The following is a 23,348-nucleotide window of genomic DNA, read 5'->3' as shown; positions in this document are numbered from 1 at the left end:
AAGCGATGACGTCAACACCCCCCTCCCCACTGACTCGCGCGCCCACAGAGCGATGACGTCCACACCCCCCTCCCCACTGACTCGCGCGCCCACAGAGCGATGACGTCCACACCCCCCTCCCCACTGACTCGCGCGCCCACAGAGCAAGGATTGCAACAAGCGATGTCATTGGCTGCGCCGGATGCGACGGCCATCTTGTTTAGTTCATTTAGTTCACGGATCGCAGGGGGAGCGGGCAGCCATCTTGTCAGACAGAGGGACGGCCTCGCGAAGCCTGTCGCAGTAGGCCTCGCGAAGCCTTCTGCACTAGGCCTCGCGAAGCCTCCTGCAGTAGGCCTCGCGAAGCCTCCTGCAGTAGGCCTCGCGAAGCCTTCTCTGCAATAGGCCTCGCGAAGCCTTCTCTGCAGTAGGCCTCGCGAAGCCTTCTCTGCAGTAGGCCTCGCGAAGCCTCCTGCAGTAGGCCTCGCGAAGCCTTCTCTGCAATAGGCCTCGCGAAGCCTTCTCTGCAGTAGGCCTCGCGAAGCCTTCTCTGCACTAGGCCTCGCGCAGCCTTCTCTGCAGTAGGCCTCGCGAAGCCTTCTCTGCAGTAGGCCTCGCGAAGCCTTCTGCACTAGGCCTCGCGAAGCCTTCTGCAGTAGGCCTCGCGAAGCCTCCTGCAGTAGGCCTCGCGAAGCCTTCTCTGCAATAGGCCTTGCGAAGCCTTCTCTGCAGTAGGCCTCGCGAAGCCTTCTCTGCAGTAGGCCTCGCGATGCCTTCCCTGCAGTAGGCCTCGCGAAGCCTCCTGCAGTAGGCCTCGCGACAGCCTTCTGCACTAGGCTTCGTGAAGCCTTCCCTGCAGTAGGCCTCGCGAAGCCTTCTCTGCAGTAGGCCTCGCGAAGCCTTCTCTGCAGTAGGCCTCGCGTTGCCTTCTCTGCAGTAGGCCTCGCGATGCCTTCTCTGCAGTAGGCCTCGCGAAGCCTTCTCTGCAGTAGGCCTCGCGATGCCTTCTCTGCAGTAGGCCTCGCGAAGCCTTCCCTGCAGTAGGCCTCGCGATGCCTTCTCTGCAGTAGGCCTCGCGAAGCCTTCTCTGCAGTAGGCCTCGCGATGCCTTCTCTGCAGTAGGCCTCGCGAAGCCTTTTCCGAAGTAGGCCTCGCGCCGTGCTTTTCGTGCACAAATAAGGCGATTAAATGTATGTTGTCTCTGTGTTAATAAATGTATCTTGTCTCTGTGTTAAAAAAACGTGCTGCGTTTCAGTAAAGTAAATTTGAAGCGAAGTTTATTATTACACTTGTTAAGCCCCACTGAGTCAAAAGGTTTTTGTAGGGTCCTGCCAAGTGTTTGCAGTAGGGGGCGATGTTGCTACACCAAATCGGACGATACGAAGGGAGAGATTGAGGCCTAGTTCTAGGCTTTAGGCCTAGCTGTAGGCTTTAGGGCGCTGTGAGTTAATTTTTAATTTAAATGTTTTAATGATTTATATAAAAGCTTTAAATTTAAATGTTTCTATTTAAAAACATGAGGGAATGTAACATTGTTAAACATAACTCCCTTTCACACACGCGGGGGTACGATACGAAGGGAGAGTTTCAGAGCCTAGTTCTAGGCTTTAGGCCTAGCTGTAGGCTTTAGGGCGCTGTGAGTTTTTTTTATTTAATTTCAAAGTTTTAATTAAAAGCTATCTCAGGGAATAAGGGAATGTTACACGTGTCATGCCAAGTGTTTGCAGTACGGGCGATGTTGCTACCAGGATGGCGTAACTGAGTCTAAAGGTTTTTGTAGGGTCATGCAAAGTGTTTGCAGTAGGGGCGATGTTGATACACGGACGGATGGACAGTCAGACTGACGGACGGATGGACGGACGGACGGACAGACACATTAATCTATTGGTGTCTGGTCCACTTCGTTCCTTCCAGTATAAAACCCCACCCACTCCCCCCACCCCATCACCCCCCCCACCCCCACACTCCCCCCACCCCATCACTCCCCCCACCCCATCACTCCCCCACTCCCCCCACCCTATCACTCCCCCCCACCCCATCACCCCCCCACCCCATCACCCCCCACTCCCCCCACCCCATCACCCCCCTTCACTCCCCGCCACTTCCCGCACCCCCACTCCCCCCACCCCATCACTCACCCCCACCCCCTCCTCCCCCCACCCCTCCCACCCCCCACTCCCCCCACCCCTCCCACCCTCAATTCCCCCCTCCCACCACTCACCAACCGCCATTCCGCCCCCACTCACCCCACCCCCTCGTCCCCCTCCCCCCTCTTCCCCACCCCCCACACCCCCAACCGCCATTCCGCCCCCACTCCCGTTTTCCCCCCCACCTCCCACCCCCCACTCCCCCCCACCACCACCAACCGCCGCCATTGGCCACTGAGTGACGGTGACGTCACCACGGCGCCTGTGCCAGGCTGGGTGCACTTCGAGGCTGCCGCGTGAAGTGTCGACGGCTCGACACTGAGGTGGTGACGTCACGCGAGCGTTGTGTTTAACGATTTAACCACGTGACGATATTACGATATTAGCGTAAAAATATGAGCATTAGCTCAAGTGATGTGAATACGTTCGGATTACCTCAAGTAATGTTACATTTACCTGAGGTGATGTTACCTCGCTTAAGGTCAAGTTACCTCATTTGAGATAATGTTACCTTACCTGACGTAATTTTACCTTTGCCTGAGGTAATGTTACCTCGACCTAACGTTATATTACATCGCTTGAGGTAAAGTTACCTCGCCTTCCATTGAATTCCGATTATGTAACCCTGAGGTAATAATCACGCGATAATTGTGTTTAATGATTTAACTACGTGAGAATATTACGATATGGGCATTAGCTGAAGTGATGTGAATACGTTCGGATTACCTCAAGTAATGTTACATTTACCTGAGGTAATGTTACCTCTATGTGAGGTAAAGTTACCTCACTTAAGGTCAAGTTACCTCGCCTGAGGTAAAGTTAACTAACCTGGGGTAATGTTGCCTCTACCTGAGGTGAAGTTTCCTCACCTGAAGTAATTTTACTTCGCCTAAGATAAAGTTACCTCAGCTGAGGTAAAGTTACCTCATTTGAGATAATGTTACCTTACCTGACGGTAACTTAACCTCTGCCTGCAGGTAAAGTTACCTCGGCCTAACGTTATATTACTTCGTCTGAAGTAAAGTTACATCGCCTGAGGTAATGTTACCTCTACCTGAAGTAATTTTACCTCACCTAAGGTAATGGTTACCTCGCATGAGGTAAAGTTACCTCATTTGAGGTAAAGTTACCTCACCTGAGGTAATGTTATCTCGACCTGAGGTTACTAAGGGCAACCACGGGGTGACCAGGCCCCTCCCCACCCCCCCACCCAGCCCCCCCCACTCAGCCCCACCCAGCCCCTCCCACCCCCACCCAGCCCCTCCCTCCCACCCCCCACCCAGGCCCCTCCCTCCCCACCCCTCCCCACCCATCCCCACCCCACCCACCCAAGCCCCACCCTCCCCACCCAGCCCCACCCTCCCCACCCAGCCCCTCCCTCCCCACCCAGCCCCACCAGCCCCTCCATCCCCCCCTCCCCACCCTCCCACCCCCAGCCCCACCCCACCCTCCCCACCCCAGCCCCACCCTCCCCACCCAGCCCCTCCCTCCCCACCCAGCCCCTCCCTCCCCACCCAGCCCCACCCCACCCTCCCCACCCAGCCCCACCCTCCCCCACCCAGCCCCTCCCCTCCCCCAACCATCCCCACCCTCCCCACCCAGCCCCACCCCACCCTCCCCACCCAGCCCCTCCCTCCCCACCCAGCCCCTCCCTACACGACGGACGGACGGACACAATAATCCCCTGTGGGCTGGTGTAACCAGGAGGTTCCTACCAGTAGTCAAGTGAGGATTCTATCTCACGCGAATTTTAAATCGTGTAAGATTTACGCTACGAGACGACTTCACGTTACGATTACAGCTACACATCTCGTACAGTGTTGACACGAGCGACTAATTAATTGTACAAGATTTACTTTGCACTGAATGAGAATGTCGCGGCGAAGATTACCTTATAATATAACGTGATTTGATCCGGATTGCATCACATTCTGATTACCTTACCCTCAGTGCCGGATAAAGTTAGTTCGGGGCCTGTAGCATGTGCTATAAAGGGGCCCAATTATTTTTTTTTAAACGTAAACATTAAAACACATTTTTTACTTGCACAGTAAAGTATTTGTATTTTTTCATTTGCTATACAGCCGGATAATACGACTAATCGCTAACCTTAAACACCCAGTCGTTCATAAAAAAAAAGTTGAAGTCTGTATAGTACTATAGTAATAGAGCAAGTGCAGAATCACTTAACCCGAATTGATATCTTGAAAGCATTTAGCACGGGGCCCTTGAAAGTGCGGGGCCCGTAGCATTTGTAGCAACTTTTGCGACTTCATAATAACCCCCCCCACTCCCCCCACCCCATTACACCCCCCACCCCCCACTCCCCGCCACTCACCCACTCCATCACCCCCCCTCACTCTCCCCACCACTCCCCCTACCCCATCACTCTCCCCCCCACCCCTTCCTCCCCTCCCACCCCCCACTCCCCCCTCCTCCCACTTCCCCAACCGCCATTCCGCCCCCACCCCCTCGTCTCCCCCACTCACTCCCCCTCACTCCCCGCCACTCCCCCCACCCCCTCGTCCCTCCCACTCACCCCCAACTCCTATCCCCCCCACTCCCCTCCCACCACCGCCAATCGCCGCCATTGGCCACTGAGTGACGGTGACGTCACCACGGCGCCTGTGCCAGGCTGGGTGCACTTCGAGGCTGCCGCGTGAAGTGTCGACGGCTCGACACTGAGGTGGTGACGTCACGCGAGCGTTGTGTTTAACGATTTAACCACGTGACGATATTACGATATTAGCGTAAAAATATGAGCATTAGCTGAAGTGATGTGAATACGTTCGGATTACCTCAAGTAATGTTACATTTACCTGAGGTAATGTTACCTCGCTTAAGGTCAAGTTACCTCTATCTGAGGTAAAGATACCTCGCCTGAGGTAAAATTAACTAACCTGGGGTAATGTTTCCTCTCCCTGAGGTGAAGTACTTCACCTCAGATAGTGTTACCTCGCCGAAGGTAAAATTACGTCACCTGAGGTAAATTTACCTCACTTAGGGTAAAGTTACCTCACCTGAGGTCAATTAAATTAACGTGGGGTTCTGTGACCTCTGCCTAAGGTAAAGTTACTTCACCTGAAGTAATTCTACTTCACCTAAGGTAACCTTACCTCGCATGAAGTGAAGTTACCTCATCTGAGGTAAAGTTACCTCACCTAAGGGCCTCATCCCCTAGGTCGACTCAGCCTCAAATGAGTTCCTGGTGGTAGCGGTGTGTAGTGAACATCGCCACTGGGGAGACAAAGGCGGCCGGGCGTGGTGCTGGCCACCCACCCCCTCGTGTGTCGTTCCGGCCTTCATAGGCGCCGCTACTCGCTCACAGCGCTTGACCCGACAGTCTGTTAAGGCCACACGGGGGATCTTAGTCTCGTATCCCTGTGACTCTGTCTCCGTGTGACTCTGTCTCAGTGTGACTCTGTCTCCGTGTGACTCTGTCTCAGTGTGACTGTCTCCGTGTGACTCTGTCTCAGTGTGACTCTGTCTCCCTGTGACTCTGTCTCAGTGTGACTGTCTCCGTGTGACTCTGTCTCCGTGTGACTCTGTCTCCGTGTGACTCTGTCTCCGTGTGACTCTGTCTCAGTGTGACTCTGTCTCCCTGTGACTCTGTCTCCCTGTGACTCTGTCTCCCTGTGACTCTGTCTCCCTGTGACTCTGTCTCCCTGTGACTCTGTCTCCCTGTGACTCTGTCTCCCTGTGACTCTGTCTCCCTGTGACTCTGTCTCCCTGTGACTCTGTCTCCCTGTGACTCTGTCTCCCTGTGACTCTGTCTCCCTGTGACTCTGTCTCCCTGTGACTCTGTCTCCCTGTGACTCTGTCTCCCTGTGACTCCGTCTCCCTGTGACTCCGTCTCCCTGTGACTCCGTCTCCCTGTGACTCCGTCTCCCTGTGACTCCGTCTCCCTGTGACTCCGTCTCCCTGTGACTCCGTCTCCCTGTGACTCCGTCTCCCTGTGACTCCGTCTCCCTGTGACTCCGTCTCCCTGTGACTCCGTCTCCATGTGACTCCATCTCCGTGACTGCGTCTGACCGTCGTCCGCGTCTCGTCCCTCCGTGTCTCTGCGCCTCAGCAGCAGCAGCAGCAGGAGATGGGCGACTTCCGAGACATCAGAGGCTTCTTCACCAAGGCCGAGTGGAGCGATCTGGCCGAGTGCGAGAAGCGGCGCTACAGGAACATCAAGCAGAACCACGCCGTCCTGCTGAACCTTGGTGGGTACGGCAGGCCGAGCCTCTTCGCAACTCAACTAATTGTCGCAGTGATTATAATGATGAGACCAAGACGTCGTAGCAGAGTGGCATGCATGGGGCGCCATGGTGGCGAGATGTTAACTACCTCGCCTGGTCTACAGGAGGTCGTGGGTTCGATGGTGACCCTGACGATGCCTGTCATATATCTGGAGTCTGCGTGTGTCTCTCCCCGGTGAGATGTTAACTACCTCTCATGGTCTACAGGAGGTCGTGGGTTAGATCCCGGTCCTCCGGGTTTTTGCTCCACTTGTAGCATCAACATCACGCGTTTAGAGTATTTGTCTGCTGCTATAAATGTCCACGTGGTAAGCCACTTGGTTGAGCTGTCATTTGTGGCAGCCAGGTCGCTTCTGAAGAAGGAGCCAATAGCTCAGTGGACTTCACCTGGTGAAGTAAAAATAGATTTAGTTTTAGTTTAATGATTTGTTTACCTTTACTCTACTTTGCACGCCTATCGTGTTTGTGTTTTGTGTTGTAACTTTCTGACCCCGTGCCCCCTATGGGACATCTATGAAAAAGAGCTTCATAGCTCATCGGATTCATAATTCTAGTCACGTAGGTAAAAAATAAAATTAAAATTAATCAAAGTAAAATTAAAATTTATAAAAGTACTTTTATTAATTTAAATTGTATTTTTTACCTACGGATTCATAATGTTGGAGAGTAAACCCACAACATTTACAAAAATAGTTTATTTTGACTTAAAACTTTCGTGACTGCAGGAATTCATATTCTTTGGTTCTTTCGATAAAGTGACGTAGATAGAAAAACTAAAATAAAAATAAAGTGAATAATAAAAATGATAAAGCACTCATGTATAATCAAAACTTTTGAGTTATAAATTAGTCTTCTTGGTTCTTTCGGTAAAGTCACATAGAAGGGAAAAAAACATAAAATACAATTATTAAAATACAATTTTAATGTTTTCTTTTTAATATTTTATTATTTCCCTTCTACGTGACTTTACCGAAAGAACCAAGAAGATGAATCCCTGCAGTCACGAAAGCTTTAAATTGAAATGTATACATTAGTGTTTTTTTTATGGAGCAGCCTAATTAGTGTCTTATTTCGATTTAAAGCTTTCGTGACTGCAGGGATTCATCTTCTTGTTTCTTTCGGTAAAGTCACGTAGAAGGGAAGTAATAAAATAATAAAAATAAAACATAATAAAACAATTCTCACGACGTTTCGGCTACAACGCAAGCAGCCGTCTTCAGGTGATATATATAAGCTCCTAGTTTGGTAGTGTCTCATTCTTCACCTGAAGACGGCTGCTTGCGTTGTAGCCGAAACGTCGTGAGAATTGTTTTATTATGTTTTATTTTTATTATTTTATTACTTCCCTTCTACGTGACTTTACCGAAAGAAACAAGAAGATAGTGTCTTATTTTTATAATTTTTTATTCACTTAATTTGTATCATTTGAACTGCCTCTATTGGGAGGGTTTCCACATAACCATGAGATCTTTTAACAATCTCCGTGACAAGAAAGTTCATCTGATCGAGTCACTCACATTTCTGAAGAGATGCCGTGACTCTAACGTAATACCGATCTCATTGACACTGATTTCTGCTGCAGTCACATCTTCCAATGCCAGACGAATTTTGTTCAGGGCGAGCTTGGCCCTGATCTCAGGGAGAATTAGACTGCTCCATACTGAACTAGATCATGTAGACAAGACACTCTTGAAATCACACTTAACATTGACAGGAAAAATGTCGACATCTGATTGGGAACATGTAGATAACATGACCACTTAATCAGCCACTACAATGTCAGCGAAATGTAAAGATCTGATTTTCGAGTTCAACCTCCTTTCTAACAAGAAACCAGATCCACACGTTAAAAGGTTAGACGTTGACAAGGTTGTTATTAATCTGAGTAATAGCCCAATGTGCGATGGTCTAAAGTCGGTTTTGGCTAAAGGGTTGAACTTCTCAGTCACCCCCAAACACATTCCAGTGGATGACGTTATTGCCCAGGTCGATGTCGCTCTTAAGGGTTTGGGGCGCATCGCTGCAGACGTTACAAGATCTGAAATTGCTGCAACCCTCAAAAGCGCTAAGATACCAGTCAGCAACATCAGTGAGGATGAACGTTTTTGTGGTTTTTGATTATTTTTATTCACTTTATTTTTCTATCTACGTGACTTTGCCGAAAGAACCAAAGAATATTTACAAAAAAATGTATTTTGTGTGTGTGTAATTTGTTTACCTTTTCTATACTTTGCACTCCTATCGTGTTTACTGTATTGCTTGGGGTTATTGTAGCAGCCAAATAATATAAATGAACGTAGTAGCGGTACACCGTTGCGCTGTATGAAATAATCATCACATTTTTGGCAAAAGTTATTTATTTCTTCGCGATTCGAGACCCCAGACAGAAGGATATTTTGGGGTGGTGGTGGTGCGTCAAAATCAGTTGTCGTGATGCCAAAGCGGTGGGAAGACGGAACGTGACATGAGCAGCACTGAACACGAAGCTTCGCAGTCTGTTGCCGTACAGCGGCGCCCAGTCTGATGACGATCGGCTGCTCCGTGCTCCAGTGGCAAGATTGGACTCCTCGTGCCCCTAGAGACTCGGTCGGACGGTGCCTCGATACGACTCGTGGTGTCGCCACCGCACGTTCGGAATGGGGGACGCGGCTGCTGAATCTGAGTGCAACTTCTGATGGAGAGTCCTGCAGCTCACTCAAGGGGCAACGGCGACATCGTCGGGACTATGAAAAATAAGAATCGGTTTTACTCTTTATGGGAATGAAACAGGAGGTGTTAAGATGTTCAAACACCAGATAGATTATAGCTTTTGCAAGGAATCAGGTTACTGCATTAACCACGTGTACTGAACACGCAAACAAACACTCTCTGATAACATTTAATCATTGTCTTTGATACTGATTGGTCTACCCCAGAGACAGCCTTCTTCATGGCCTAGTCTCACCAGTGTCAGACCAGAGAACAACACCAAAAGGCGACCAGTACAAAGACAATGCAGTGTCAAGAGCATTTATAGCTCGGGGTGAGTAGCTATATCATTGGACCTTTTTGCCAGAATCAAAGTATAAAAAATAGGAATCGGTTTTACCCTTTCTGGCAATAAAACAGGAGCTGTTAAGATGTTCACACACCAAATAGATGATTCCTTTTTGCAAGGAATCAAGTTACTGCATTAACCACGCGTACTTGTGTTGAACACGCAAACAAACACGCTCTGATAGTAATCACATCGTCAGGACTGTGTTACGAGGACCCGGTGTGTTGCTATGCTGCACGGGTGTACTGCCAATACGTACAAATAACAATGACCGACTGCCTCCTTGCGCAGGGATGAACCCGGCCCAGCCCGAGTTCATGCGCGCACGCGGCAAGCGCAGGGCGAGGGGGAATGGAGCGGAGTGCGGGCGGTCGAGCGACTCCGACGAGGAGTGGACGGGGAGGAGGAAGAGGAAGGAGGTGGCGATGCACGGAGGACGAAGAGGCAAACGTAAAAGGGCGCTTGCAGACCGTGCAGAGACCCCCTGTAGACTCACACAGAGACCCCCTGTAGACTCACACAGAGACCCCTGTAGACTCACACAGAGGCCCCCTGTATACTCACGCAGAAACCCCCTGAAGACTCACAAAGAGACCCCGTGTAGAATCACACAGAGACCCCTGTAGACTCACACAGAGACCCCTGTAGACTCACACAGAGACCCCCTCTCGACTCACGCAGAGACCCCCTGTAGACTCACACAGAGACCCCCTGTAGACTCACGCAGAGACCCCCTGTAGACTCACACAGAGACCCCTGTAGACTCACACAGAGACCCCCTGTAGACTCACACAGAGACCCCCTGTAGACTCACGCAGAGACCCCCTGTAGACTCACGCAGAGACCCCCTGTAGACTCACGCAGAGACCCCTATAGACTCACACAGATACCCCCTGTAGACTAACACAGAGACCCCCTGTAGACTCACACAGAGACCCTCTGTAGACTCACGCAGAGACCCCCTGTAGACTCACGCAGAGACCCCCTGTAGACTCACACAGAGACCCCCTGTAGACTCACACAGAGACCCCCTGTAGACTCACACAGAGACCCCCTGTAGACTCACACAGAGACCCCCTGTAGACTCACACAGAGACCCCCTGTAGACTCACACAGACCCCTGTAGACTCACACAGAGACCCCCTGTAGACTCACACAGAGACCCCTGTAGACTCACACAGAAACCCCCTGTAGACTCACACAGAGACCCCCTATAGACTCACGCAGAGACCCCTGTAGACTCACACAGAAACCCCCTGTAGACTCATGCAGAGACCCCCTGTAGACTCACACAGAGACCCCTGTAGACTCACGCAGAGACCCCTGTAGACTCACACAGAGACCCCTGTAGACTCACGCAGAGACCCCCTGTAGACTCATGCAGAGATCCCCTGTAGACTCACGCAGAGACCCCCTGTAGACTCACACAGAGACCCCCTGTAGACTCACGCAGAGACCCCTGTAGACTCGCACAGAGACCCCCTGTAGACTCACATAGACCCCTGTAGACTCACACAGAGACCCCCTGTAGACTCACACAGAGACCCCCTGTAGACTCACACAGAAACCCCCTGTAGACTCACACAGAGACCCCCTGTAGACTCACGCAGAGACCCCTGTAGACTCACACAGAAACCCTCTGTAGACTCACACAGAGACCCCCTGAAGACTCACACAAAGACCCCTGTAGACTCACACAGAGACCCCTGTAGACTCACAGAGACCCCCTGTAGACTCACGCAGAGACCCCTGTAGACTCACACAGAGACCCCCTGTAGACTCACGCAGAGACCCCTGTAGACTCGCTTGATGAAGCTGGTTGTAATCACCAGCGGAACCAAGTTAAATGCCCGCTCACGGCCAACACCAGTGACGACGATCCGAACTGGTCCCGAGCCTCCCCTAGGTTGACTCAGCGTCAAAATGAGTACCCGGTGCAGTGGTGTGTAGTAAACATCACAACCGGGGAGACAAAGACGGTCGGGCGTGTTGCTAGCTGCCCATCCCCCCGTGTGCCGTGCTGGCCTTCGTAGATGCTGCTTGCTGACAGCACTTGACCGCAACAGTCTGTGAAGGCTACACGGGGCATCTTTTTAATTGTGGACCGAGTTGGCACAGTCGCGGGCACAGGTGGTGCATCTGGCAGTCATCTCAGTAAACCTATGGCACCTGCAGGGTCCGTCTCGTGACCTTCTGCACCTAGCCTGGCACAACAGTCAACCCATGGCATGGCACTTGGTTCTGTCCTGTGACAACAGTCTGTTAAGGCGGCACAGGGGAGATCATTGACTTTTTGGTAAATATGTGAGTAAATGTTTGCATGCGTAAATACGCGTGTGGGTGTGTTCACACGTGTGTGTGTGTGTGTTAATGCATTTCCGTGTGTTCACACGTGTGTGCGTGTGTTAACGCGTGTGCATATGGGGAGCGGTAGTGTAGCGGTTAGCGCGCTGCGCTATGAACCCGGCGACCCGGGTTCGATTCCCGCTCACGGTCAACACCAGTGACGATTATTTGAACCGGTCCTGTGCCTCCCCTATGTCGGCTCAGCCTCAACTGAGTACCTGGTGCGGTGTGTAAACATCACCACTGGGGAGACAAAGACGGTCGGGCGTGGTGCTGGCCACCCACCCCCTCGTGTACCGTTCTGGCCTTCATAGGTGCTCACTAACAGCACTTGCCCCTACAGTCTGTTAAGGCTATACGGGGGAGCTTTGTCCTTGCATATGTTCATGCGTGTCCGTGTGTTCACACGTGTGTTCACGTGTGTGCGTGTGTTCACGTGTGTGCGTGTGTTCACGTGTGTGCGTGTGTTCACGCAGGAGGAGGCAAGGGGGCTGCTTCACGCTGGGCCACCGTGGGAGAGTCTCACGCGAGGGCAGCTCCCAGCAAGCGCAAGGTCTCTGTGCACAGCGCACGGCACTCCTCTCGTTACATCTGCTGCTGCTGTTGTCTTTAGTTTGTTGTCCTTCCCCCGCACCTCCCATTAGCGAGGTTGGCTACGTACGGTGACAAAGAAATCCAACGTACATACATACTACTAGACACTGCTATACCAGGGACGTGCAGTCAGGGGAGGCAGGCGAGGCAGAGCCTCACCTGTCATATACTCCAATGAAAATAGCTGTTAGGGGCCGTCCATAAATGACGTCACGTGATTTTTGACGATTTTTGACCCCCTCCCCCCCTCGTCACACGGCGTCACAAAAAGTCAGACCCCCCCTCAAATATGACGTCACAAAGCTCTGCCCCCACCCCCAAAATAAAAAAAACGTGCTTCAAATCGCTTTAAACTATTGTCATTGTAGTGCGTATTTAATGTGGCGCTGCACTCTGATGTTGTAGGAGAAAACATTTATTTAAAAGTCGAAATAATTAAGTAGAACGTGTTGTCTATATTTATTTAAAGTTGTGCATTTTGATGTGACGTCACATTTCTCAACCCCCCCCCCCCTCGTCACACATCGTCACAAACGTCTGACCCCCCCTCCCCCCCAGGTGCGTGACGTCATTTATGGACGGCCCCTTACGAAAGTGAAAAAAATGTTCCACTGATTTGTGTTATAAATGTAATTTCTGTATAATTCCAATCATTACAGAGAGATAGTAACAGGCACGCGCTTATTGCCCGCGCTCCATCCAGTTTCTGAGGGGTTGCGCAATCAGAGGGGAGGCTGAGCTTGTCGCTGCCTCACCTCTCGTCTCCCTGTATTTGCAGCGGAGCGCCGCAAATTTGGCGATTTTGACTGTCAAAATGATTGGAATCGTACAGAAATGACGTAACACAGATCAGTGGAAAAATCTAAATTTTTTAATCCTTTATATTAAGTTCACTTGCTTGCTTGCTTGCGCGCTTACGACCGTGCAAATCTTTCGGTCGTTTTTTAACCCACTTCCCGTGATCCAATCGAGCTGACATTTTGCACACAGACTCGTTGCGCGTGACAATTTATTTTCGTGAAAATTTTTTTCCATAACTTTACACTTTTTAGGAATTTTTTTTTATATTTAATTACCAATTGCTTAATGGTGGCAGGCAATCATCTGACCCATAGGTGGCAGCCATCTCAAACCAGAGGACGAGAGGACTCTAGCCGCCATGCATATAAAGGATTTATAGTGAAAAACTTTGTTTTTATGGGTTAACTTTTTACTTTGTACTTTTCGTAACAGCTATTTCCATTGGAGTATAACAGGTGAGGCTGTGCCTCCCCTAACTCGCCTCACCACGGGGAGAGAGAAAAAAAAGACGAAGACTCCAAATATACAGCAGCAGGCGTCAGGGTCAGGATCGAACCCATGACCTCCTGCGTACCAGGCGAGGTTGTTAACATCTCCTAGCCACCATGCCCCCTCTGCATGGCACTCTGGTACAACGTTTGGGCTTATTATTATAATTAGTTTATTAATTAGTTTAGTTGTGAAGAGGCTTGGCCTGCCATACCCACCGAGGTTCAGCATGACGGCATGGTTCTGCTTGATGTATGGAATCAGATTTACAGAATCAGAATATCAGAATTAGAATATGTATTGTACTGGAGGAATCCGATGAGGTGTCAGGCTCGAGATCGAACCCGCGACCTCCTGCGTACCAGGCGAGGGAGTTAACATCTCCTAGCCACCGCTGGTCACTGCACCAACTCCGCCCCCCACACCCCCTCCGCCCCCTCACCCCACCGCCCCCTCCGCTCAGACTAAAGCGGAAGCCCTGGAGTACGTGTGGAGCATCCTGCAGGGCATGGAGGAGGAGCAGCAGCAGGAGGAGGAGGAGTTCAGGGGATTTGAGCTGAGGGAGGTGCACAAGGCCAGGATGGCGATGTTCAGGCTGGAGCGCAGAGCTACCGCCTGCAAGGAGGCCCTGAGGGTGGCGCTCCAGAGGATACGTGGAGGTGCGTAGCCTGCAGCGGTGATTTCTATTCACACCGCAACTCCACACTCCCCTCTATTCTCACCGGAACTCCACACTCCCCTCTATTCCCACCGGAACTCTACACTCCCCTCTATTCTCACCGGAACTCCACACTCCCCTCTATTCTCACCGGAGCTCCACACTCCCCTCTATTCTCACCGGAACTCCACACTCCCCTCTATTCCCACCGGAACTCCACACTCCCCTCTATTCTCACCGGAACTCCACACTCCCCTCTATTCCCACCGGAACTCCACACTCCCCTCTATTCTCACCGGAACTCCACACTCCCCTCTATTCTCACCGGAACTCCACACTCCCCTCTATTCTCCGGAACTCCACACTCCCCTCTATTCTCACCGGAACTCCACACTCCCCTCTATTCTCACCGGAACTCCACACTCCCCTCTATTCTCACCGGAACTCCGCAATCTTCTGTTGCTGCTGATGGAAGTCGCCACTGCTGTTGATGCTACTGCTACATGTGCTCCTGTCAGGGCTGCTGCTGGTACTGATGCAGCCTATGAACTAAACGATGTTTATTTTACCAGGGTAAGCCCCACTGAGCTGTGTAACTGTTTTTCAGAAGCGACCTGGCTATCACAAATGAGAGCTCAACGAAGTAACTTGTCATCATCATCATTACGTGGACATTTACAGCAGCCAAATACTCTCAACACGTGACGTTGATTCTAAATGTCGAGGGGAAAAACCGGAGGACCCGGAGAAAAATCCACGCAACCACGGGGAGGTTCAACACGCAAACTCCAAATATACAGCGTGGGTCGTCAGGGTCGGGATCGCACCCACGACCTCCTGTATTCCAGGCGAGGGAGTTAACATCTCGCCACAGAGGAGAGAGAGACACGAAGACTCCAAATATACAGCAGGCTTCGTCAGGGTCGGGATGGAATCTGCGACCTCCCGTATACCAGGAGAGGTAGTCAACATCTCGCCGTGTTTGCCTGCAGGCTCCTCCGTGCCGCCGGCCTCCGCCCAGGCTGTGGCGGTGTCGCGCAGCGCTCGCTCTCGCTACGGCCTGCGCCCGCGCGAGAGGAAAGTCTACACAGAGGTGGAGGAGCCCCAGGACGACGACTTCTTCTGTGAGACCCCCTGCTCCCTCTCACTCTCTCTCACTCTCTCACTCTCTCTCTCACTTTCTCACTCTCTCTCTCACAATGTCACTTTCTCACTCTCTCTCTCACACTGTCACTTTCTCACACTCTCTTAGGGCCGTCCATTAATGGCGTCACGCGATTTTGGACCCCCCTCCCCCCCATCACACGACATCACAAAAAGTCAGACTCCCCCCTCAAATGTGACGTCACAAAGCTCATTTAATATGCTTAAAATCGCTTCAAACTATTGTCATTGTAGTGCATATTTAATGTGGCACTGCAGTCTGATGTTGTAGGAGAAAACATTTATTAAAAAGTATTTAATTAAGTAGAACGTGTTGTCTGTGGTTCCTCACACATCGTCACAAATGTCTGACCCCCCCCCCTCCCCGGTGCGTGACGTCATTTATGGACGGCCCCTTACTCTAACTTTCTCACACTCTCTCCTATCTCTCTCTATTGCTCCCGCGCTCTCACTCGATATATTCCACCTGCTCCCTCTCACTCTCTCTCCCTTTCCCTCCCTCTCACACGCTCCCTTTCTCGCACTCTCACTTACCTCCCTGTCTTTTGCTCCCTCACTCAGGGATGCAGGGAGGGAGCAGGGAGGGTGACAGGGTTTACATCTCCGATGAGCGAGCTAAAGAAGTTCACCATGCAGAGAGGGAGGGAGGCATCTGTCTGGAGCGCTCCTCACCCTCTCACCCTCTCACAGTGCCACTGCTGCTGCTGTTGCTACTGCGGTTCGCCCTCCTCCCGCTGCTGCTGCTGTGGCTCTCAGTCTGCGAGCTGTGCAGGGATTTCTACCTGGCGGAGTGCTCCGTGCACGGCCCGCCAGAGTTCATCGCGGACGCGGCCGTGGCCCCGGGAGTGGCCAACAGGGCCCGGCTCAGCCTGCCCCAGGGCCTCACCGTCGGCGCCTCCTCCATCGCCGGCGCCGGCCTCGGGGTGTGGAGCAACAGGAAGAAGCTGCCCAAGGGGGTGATGTTTGGGCCCTACCAGGGAGAGGTGTCTGAGGAGAACCCCGTGAGCGAGTACTGCTGGCTGGTGAGCTGCTGCTGCTACTGCTGCAGCCTCCTCCTATTCCTACATCATCATCGTGTGTGTGGAGAGGAGGCTCGTGAAGGAGATGCAGAGAAACCCATAGCCTCACACAGTCACCCACAGACTTACACAGAGATCTAGAGACTGGCACAGAGAGACCCAGAGACTCACAGAGACCCATAGACTCACACAGAGACCCATAGACTCGCACAGAAACCCATAGACTCACACAGAGACCCATAGACTCGCACAGAGACCCATAGACTCGCACAGAGACCTATAGACTCGCACAGAGACCCATAGATTCACACAGAGACCCATAGACTCGCACAGAGACCCATAGCCTCACACAGTCACCCACAGACTCACACAGAGACCCACAGACTTGCACAGAGACCTAGAGACTTGAACAGAGACCCAGAGACTCACAGTGGGACACACAGACTCACACAGAGACCCAGAGACTCACACAGAGAGACCCAGATACTCACACAGATGCTCAGAGAATCGCACAGAGAGATCCACAGTCTCACACAGAGACCCAGAGACTCGCACAGAGACCAAGAGAATCGCACAGAGACCCACAGTCTCACACAGAGACCCAGAGTCGCACAGATACCCTAGAGACTCGCACAGAGACCCAGAGACTCGTACAGAGACCTAGAGACTCACCCAAAGACCCCCAGAATCACAGAGAGACCCAAAAATTAACGTAATTATTTGAACTTGTAACACACAGCAAAGACGGTGGTCACCGCATGGCGCGGCGCTTACAGATGCACTTCTGCGGCCGTCTGGAAGGTTCTTCCTTCCAATGTTAGGAAGCCACTGGGAGCTATGCACTTTAAAATCTTGTAGATTGAAAATGCATTTCTTTAGAACTGCTTTTAGTGTTTAGTTTGTTGTCCTTCCCCCGCACCTCCGATCAGCACGGTTGGCTACGTGCGGTACGAAAGAAGTTCAACTTACAGTCCAACTGACATTAATTATCCGTGGATCCGCTCGTGTGCGTGTGTGTTTCAGATTTACAAAAACAAAAAGGATTGTGAATATGTTGATGCTCAGGATGAATCTAAATCAAACTGGATGAGGTGATTATTGTCTGAAGGACCACTACACAGAGATCAGAACCACTACACACAGAGACCAGAACCACCACACACAGAGACCAGAACCACTACACGCAGAGACCAGAACCACTACACACAGAGACCAGAACCACTACACACAGAGACCAGAACCACTACACACAGAGACCAGAACCACTACACACAGAGACAAGAACCACTTCACACAGAAACCAGAACCACTACACACAGAGACCAGAACCACCACACACAGAGACAAGAACCACTTCACACAGAAACCAGAACCACTACACACAGAGATCAGAACCACTACACACAGAGACCAGAACCACTACACACATAGACCAGAACCACTACACACAGAAACCAGAACCACTACACACAGAGACCAGAACCACCACACACAGAGACAAGAACCAGCACACACAGACCAGAACCACTACACACAGAGACCAGAAACACCACACACAGAGACCAGAACCACTACACACAGAGACCAGAACCAGCACACACAGAGACCAGAACCACTACACACAGAGACAAGAACCAGCACACACAGAGACCAGAACCACTACACACAGAGACCAGAACCACCACACACAGAGACCAGAACCACCACACACAGAAACCAGAACCACCACACATAGAGACCAGAACCACCACACACAGAGACAAGAACCACTACACACAGAGACCAGACCCACTACACACAGAGACCAACTCTGGGCCTCCCCTTGGTCGACTCGGCATCAAATGAGCACCCGGTACGGAGCGTGGTTCCAGCCACACCACCCCCACGTAGCGCCCAGTGCCGGCCCTTAATAGGCGCTCGCTAACGGCGCCCACCCCGCCCCCGCGTCTGCCCGCGCAGGTTCGTCAACTGCGCGAGGAATGAGCAGGAGCAGAACCTGGTGGCCTTCCAGCACCGGGGGCAGATTTACTACCGCACATTCCGTGCCGTGGGGCCCGGCTCTGAGCTGCTGGTCTGGTACGGCGAGGAGTTCGCCCAGGAGCTGGGCATCGCCTGCGAGGCCGGGCCCTCGCGACGCCGCAGCAGCAGCAGCGAGATGGCTCCTAGGGCCACCGCCAGAGACCTGCAGCCCGTGCAGCCTCCACCAAGCGAGGAACACCGTGAGCACCGCTCACCAGAGACTCACCACTGCTCACCAGACTATAGCCACCACTCACCAGAGATGATAGCCACCACTCACGAGAGACGATAGCCACCACTCACCAGAGATGATAGCCACCACTCACCAGAGATGATAGCCACCACACACCAGAAATGATAGCCACCACTCACCAGAGATGGCAGCCACCACTTACGAGAGACGATAGCCACTACTCACCAGAGACGATAGCCACCACTCAGTAGAGATGATAGCTACCACTCACCAGAGATGATAGCCACATCTCACCAGAGATGTGGATGTAGCTACCACTCACCAGAGATGATAGCCACCACTCACTAGAGATGATAGCCACCACTCACCAGAGATGATAGCCACATCTCACCAGAGTTGGTAGCCACCACTCACCAGAGATGACAGCCACCACTCACCAGAGATGATAGGCACCAGCCACACTGATAAGGTGGAAGTGAGTAACTGGTGTGGTGTGTAGTAGTAAACATCGCCACTGGGGAGACAAAGGCGGCTATGTGTGGTGCTGGCCACCCTCCCACTCGTGTGCCGTGTTGGCTTTCATTGGTGCCCATAACAGCACTTGTCCCAAAAGTATATACAGGCTATATGGGGGTTCTTTGTCTTTGTGTGTATATATAATGGAGCCCACTGCACTACGAACCTGGCCACCTGAGTTTGATTCCCACTCACGGCCAACGTCAGTGGTGAATATTTAGGCCTCCCCTAGGTTGACTCAGCCTCAAATGAGTACCTAGCTTAAACGTGGAAACATCGCCACTGGAGAGACAAAGGCGGTCGGGCCTAGTGTTGGCCACCTACTCCCTCGTGTGCCATGCCGGCCTTCATAGGTACTCGCAAACAGCACTTGCCCAACAGTCTGATATGGCTGTGGGAAACCTTTACCTTTGTGTATACACACACGTGTGCAAGAGTGTTCATGTCTAGATGTTGGTGTGTGCGCGTGTGTCTTGTTCCTCTGGGATGACGCAGGTGGAGTGGGTGTGGAGGTCACAAGGCTGCCGTGTCCTGCCTGCAACCGTCAGTTCATCTGCCGCTCTAGTCTACAACATCACGTGCAGAGGAGACACCCCACTAAGCCCAGTAACAAAAGTCATCAGTGTGACCAATGTTCATTCAGCACGGACTACAAGTGTAGCTTGAAGAAGCACCAGAGAACACACACGGGAGAGAAGCCGTTCAAGTGCACCGTGTGTGAGAAGTCGTTTTCACAATTAGGAACTCTTCACAGCCACCAGAGAACACACACGGGAGAGAAGCCGTTCAAGTGCACCGTGTGTGAGAAGGCGTTTGCACATTTACAACATCTTCACAGCCACCAGAGAACACACACGGGAGAGAAGCCGTTCAAGTGCACCGTGTGTGAGAAGTCGTTTTCACAATTAGGAACTCTTCACAGCCACCAGAGAACACACACGGGAGAGAAGCCGTTCAAGTGCACCGTGTGTGAGAAGGCGTTTGCAAGGCTAGCAAATCTTCACAGTCACCAGAGAACACACACGGGAGAGAAGCCATTCAAGTGCACCGTGTGTGAGAAGGCATTTGCACATTTACAACATCTTCACAGGCACCAGAGAACACACACGGGAGAGAAGCCGTTCAAGTGCACTGTGTGTGAGAAGGCGTTTGCACAGCTATCACATCTTCACAGGCACCAGAGAACACACACGGGAGAGAAGCCGTTCAAGTGCACTGTGTGTGAGAAGGCGTTTGCACAGCTATCACATCTTCACAGGCACCAGAGAACACACACGGGAGAGAAGCCGTTCAAGTGCACCGTGTGTGAGAAGGCGTTTGCAGACCCATCCAGTCTTCGATGGCACCAGAGAACACACACCGGCCAGAATGCATTTTCTCATTCCCGTGGAAACAGAAAAGTCATCCATCCTGAGCAAAACGCGCACAGCGCCGAGCTGTGAATTAATTTTAAACAACAGGCCACGTGACTAGCCGAGGCTGTGCCACTCTTGAAACTGATTTTGAATGTGAACACGGAAACCTACGGATCCTCCTACACCTGCCTCACACTCTGTGGGGGGTGGGAGATTAAGCCGACCCGGCCACCCCTCGATTGCAAGTGCGGAGTTCTAGGTCCCAACCACTGGACGTCCCCCCCCCCACCCCCATCACCTGGGGGTCCCTGTGTGTGTGAGTGTGCAGAGTTTCCCGTGCAGAGCTGCACTGTTGTTACCCTAGAGGGGGGCACCGCAGGGCGATCCACCTACAGACACCCCAGTCTGCACGTCTCCCGCCGGTCTCCATGCGCACCGCTTGCCGTCTCGTAGCCCTGCCCCGTGCGACGTACGTAGAGTACGTACAGTACGCACCCATCCAGCGGTAGACTGAACCGCGGCTGTTGACGAAGGTGGCATCCACTCACAAATCTCCGAACACTCAGTCCAGAGGTCGCAACCGGGTACCCGATACCCGTACCCTACCCGATACCCGGCCGGGTACGGGTAGCCGTTTGCGACCTTGGTGCAGCCGGGTACAGGTAGACCATGAGTCACTGGTGAGTAACTGTCACTCATTTCCCAACGTCTTGTCTCTTCTCACAATTCAAGTTCCTAGAATCAACCCACCCGCGCCTGCAACATGGCTTCACCCCAGAGGTCGCAATCAGGTACCCGATACCGGGTACGGGTATCTGTTTACGACGCTGGTGCGGCCGGGTACGGGTAAGGAATCAAAACCCGTTTGCGACCTCTGGCTCAGTACCGTAGCCCCGAGCCATCGCTTGCACGATATTCACTTTGCTGCTGAGAGGAAAGCTACGGGGAGGAGGTGGGGGGGTTGCTAGGATAGGACATCTGTGGAACGGCTGGAGATCTGCGAAGAAGAGCTTCATAGCTCATCGGATTCCTGCGGTCTGAAAAAATATTGTGGGATGGCGTTGGGAGGGGGGGGGGGGTGTAGGTATGAGTGGGGCATCTGCACTTGGATCACCCTGCGTGTTGTTATTGCCTCCCCCGTTGCAAATGTTCCCAGCGTGAACTTCACCCTTTGCCGTCGCGACGACGCCGCGCGCCGTGCGTGAACATCGTCGTCGAAACAACAAAACGCAGTAAAAACTAAAGTAACTTTATCGGTACCGAGGCTCCCACAGGGCCACGCGGGGCAGGGAGTGTGGCACAGTTTTGGCGCCGGCTAGCGCAGAGTGGCGGCGGTCGTGTCACTACGCTTCTCTGCGGTGAGCAACGACGTCTTTATAACAACAACAACAGTGCTGCTGCTGCTGCCACTGCTGATGCCTCTCTGACACCCACCCCGTGAACGGTGACGCCCACCCCGTGAACGGTGACACCCACCCCGTGAACGGTGACACCCACCGACCCTGCAACTCTGCAGACGTCTCGGACGCGGTAAAGGGTTGAGAGATTTGTGGTGCCACAGCGACGGGGCCGCTCTGCCGAGCCAGGGAGCCGCCCGGCTTCCCCCACCGCACTGCCCCCAATCACCCGCCCCACATAAGCACACACCCGCACGCATCCCCCCCCCCCCCCCCCCCCCATAGAGCTGGAAGGGAAGGTTACCTGATCGACCGGTTTTTATCCGAGAGACCCTTATCGGGATTAATTCTCACGGTTTCCGGCGATCAGGGAATTGGATGACCTCCCCCGTGCTACGTGGTACCGCGGCGCTGCTGCCGGCCTTAATATGGTGTGGTCGCGGCGTGGGGCATTCGGCCACCGCGGTTGAGGCGCATTTCCCCCCACACACACCCCCACGAGTCGACGGGGCAAGCAGGGGAGGCACGGGACAGCATGAATAGCGGGGTCACAGGGGCTGTTGCGCATAGTCATGGAGGGTTGGGATAACTGCGCTTGAGCGCGCAAGCCCCATTGGTAGGAAGGGTAAGGGAGTAATTAGGATTTACGCCTTGCACGCAGCACACTGATTAGCATATCAACAGCGCCTGGGGACTGCCGTGCGCGGGCTTGGGGTGCACGAGCCCATTGTTCAGCGCAGCATCCCCTTTGGGAGGTAGGGAGGATAAATAGAGGAGCGCAGAGGGGAAATAGCCCCCTTCTCTCCAGGCCAGCGGACCAGCAGGACTTCCAGCCAGCGACCCGGACGTCCGTGCGACGCATCGAGGTACGCTGTTAGCGCAGAGAGCAGCGAACCTCCGCGGGCACCAAACAGTGAGTGGGGAGGTGAAGTAGGGTATCGTAAGCCGATAAATAGGGAATAGGTACAGGTTTAGTGGAATAGGCCAGCCTCGTCGACTCACTGATTACACATCAATTCGCAGGTAGCATATAATAAATCATTAATAGCGAAGCGTGGTCTCGCGTGATCTTGTCGTGCGGTGTGAGCGTGTGGGTGCGCTGTGTGCACCGTGGTTCGCCACGTGAGTGAGCGCTGCGCGGAGCTGAGCGCGCGGGTTGCGTGTGGGAACGCGTGTGGTACTGTGTGTGCGTAAGCTCGCGGCGTGCGTAATAGGCGTACCCCAGGTGCGCGATCATAACGCAAGCGGCCAGCAGACGGCGAGCGCTGCGCAGAGCGGCGCAAGAGTGGGTGTCGCGTGTGTTCACTCCGTGTGTGATACAGGTGCGCGATCATAACTTGCGTAGTTGGTGTGGAGTTGGAGTGCACGGAGCGGCGTGTGTGTGTGT

At 52.7% G+C, this 23,348-nt stretch overlaps 1 protein-coding gene across 1 annotated transcript in view; it reads left to right on the top strand.

Moving 5' to 3' along the window:
* Positions 1-5,028: 5,028 nt before the first annotated feature.
* The window catches only part of LOC133359893 (histone-lysine N-methyltransferase PRDM9-like), a 41,582-nt gene continuing 23,262 nt past the window's right edge, over positions 5,029-23,348 (top strand). Inside the window, exons 1-11 of the mRNA XM_061578453.1 lie at positions 5,029-5,091; positions 6,199-6,337; positions 9,702-9,854; positions 12,233-12,309; positions 14,104-14,299; positions 15,291-15,422; positions 16,219-16,484; positions 17,505-17,572; positions 18,441-18,700; positions 19,705-20,647; positions 21,018-21,033. Of these exons, the coding sequence (XP_061434437.1) occupies positions 5,035-5,091; positions 6,199-6,337; positions 9,702-9,854; positions 12,233-12,309; positions 14,104-14,299; positions 15,291-15,422; positions 16,219-16,484; positions 17,505-17,572; positions 18,441-18,700; positions 19,705-20,647; positions 21,018-21,033 (2,307 nt within the window). The 5' untranslated portion in view covers positions 5,029-5,034. The remainder of the gene's footprint in view (positions 5,092-6,198; positions 6,338-9,701; positions 9,855-12,232; positions 12,310-14,103; positions 14,300-15,290; positions 15,423-16,218; positions 16,485-17,504; positions 17,573-18,440; positions 18,701-19,704; positions 20,648-21,017; positions 21,034-23,348) is intronic.

This window comes from Lethenteron reissneri, chromosome 66 (assembly GCF_015708825.2).
Source record: "Lethenteron reissneri isolate LAM-NWPU_2019-01 chromosome 66, ASM1570882v1, whole genome shotgun sequence".
Lineage (NCBI taxonomy): Eukaryota > Metazoa > Chordata > Hyperoartia > Petromyzontiformes > Petromyzontidae > Lethenteron > Lethenteron reissneri.
This window is presented reverse-complemented; position numbering and strand designations above follow the sequence as displayed.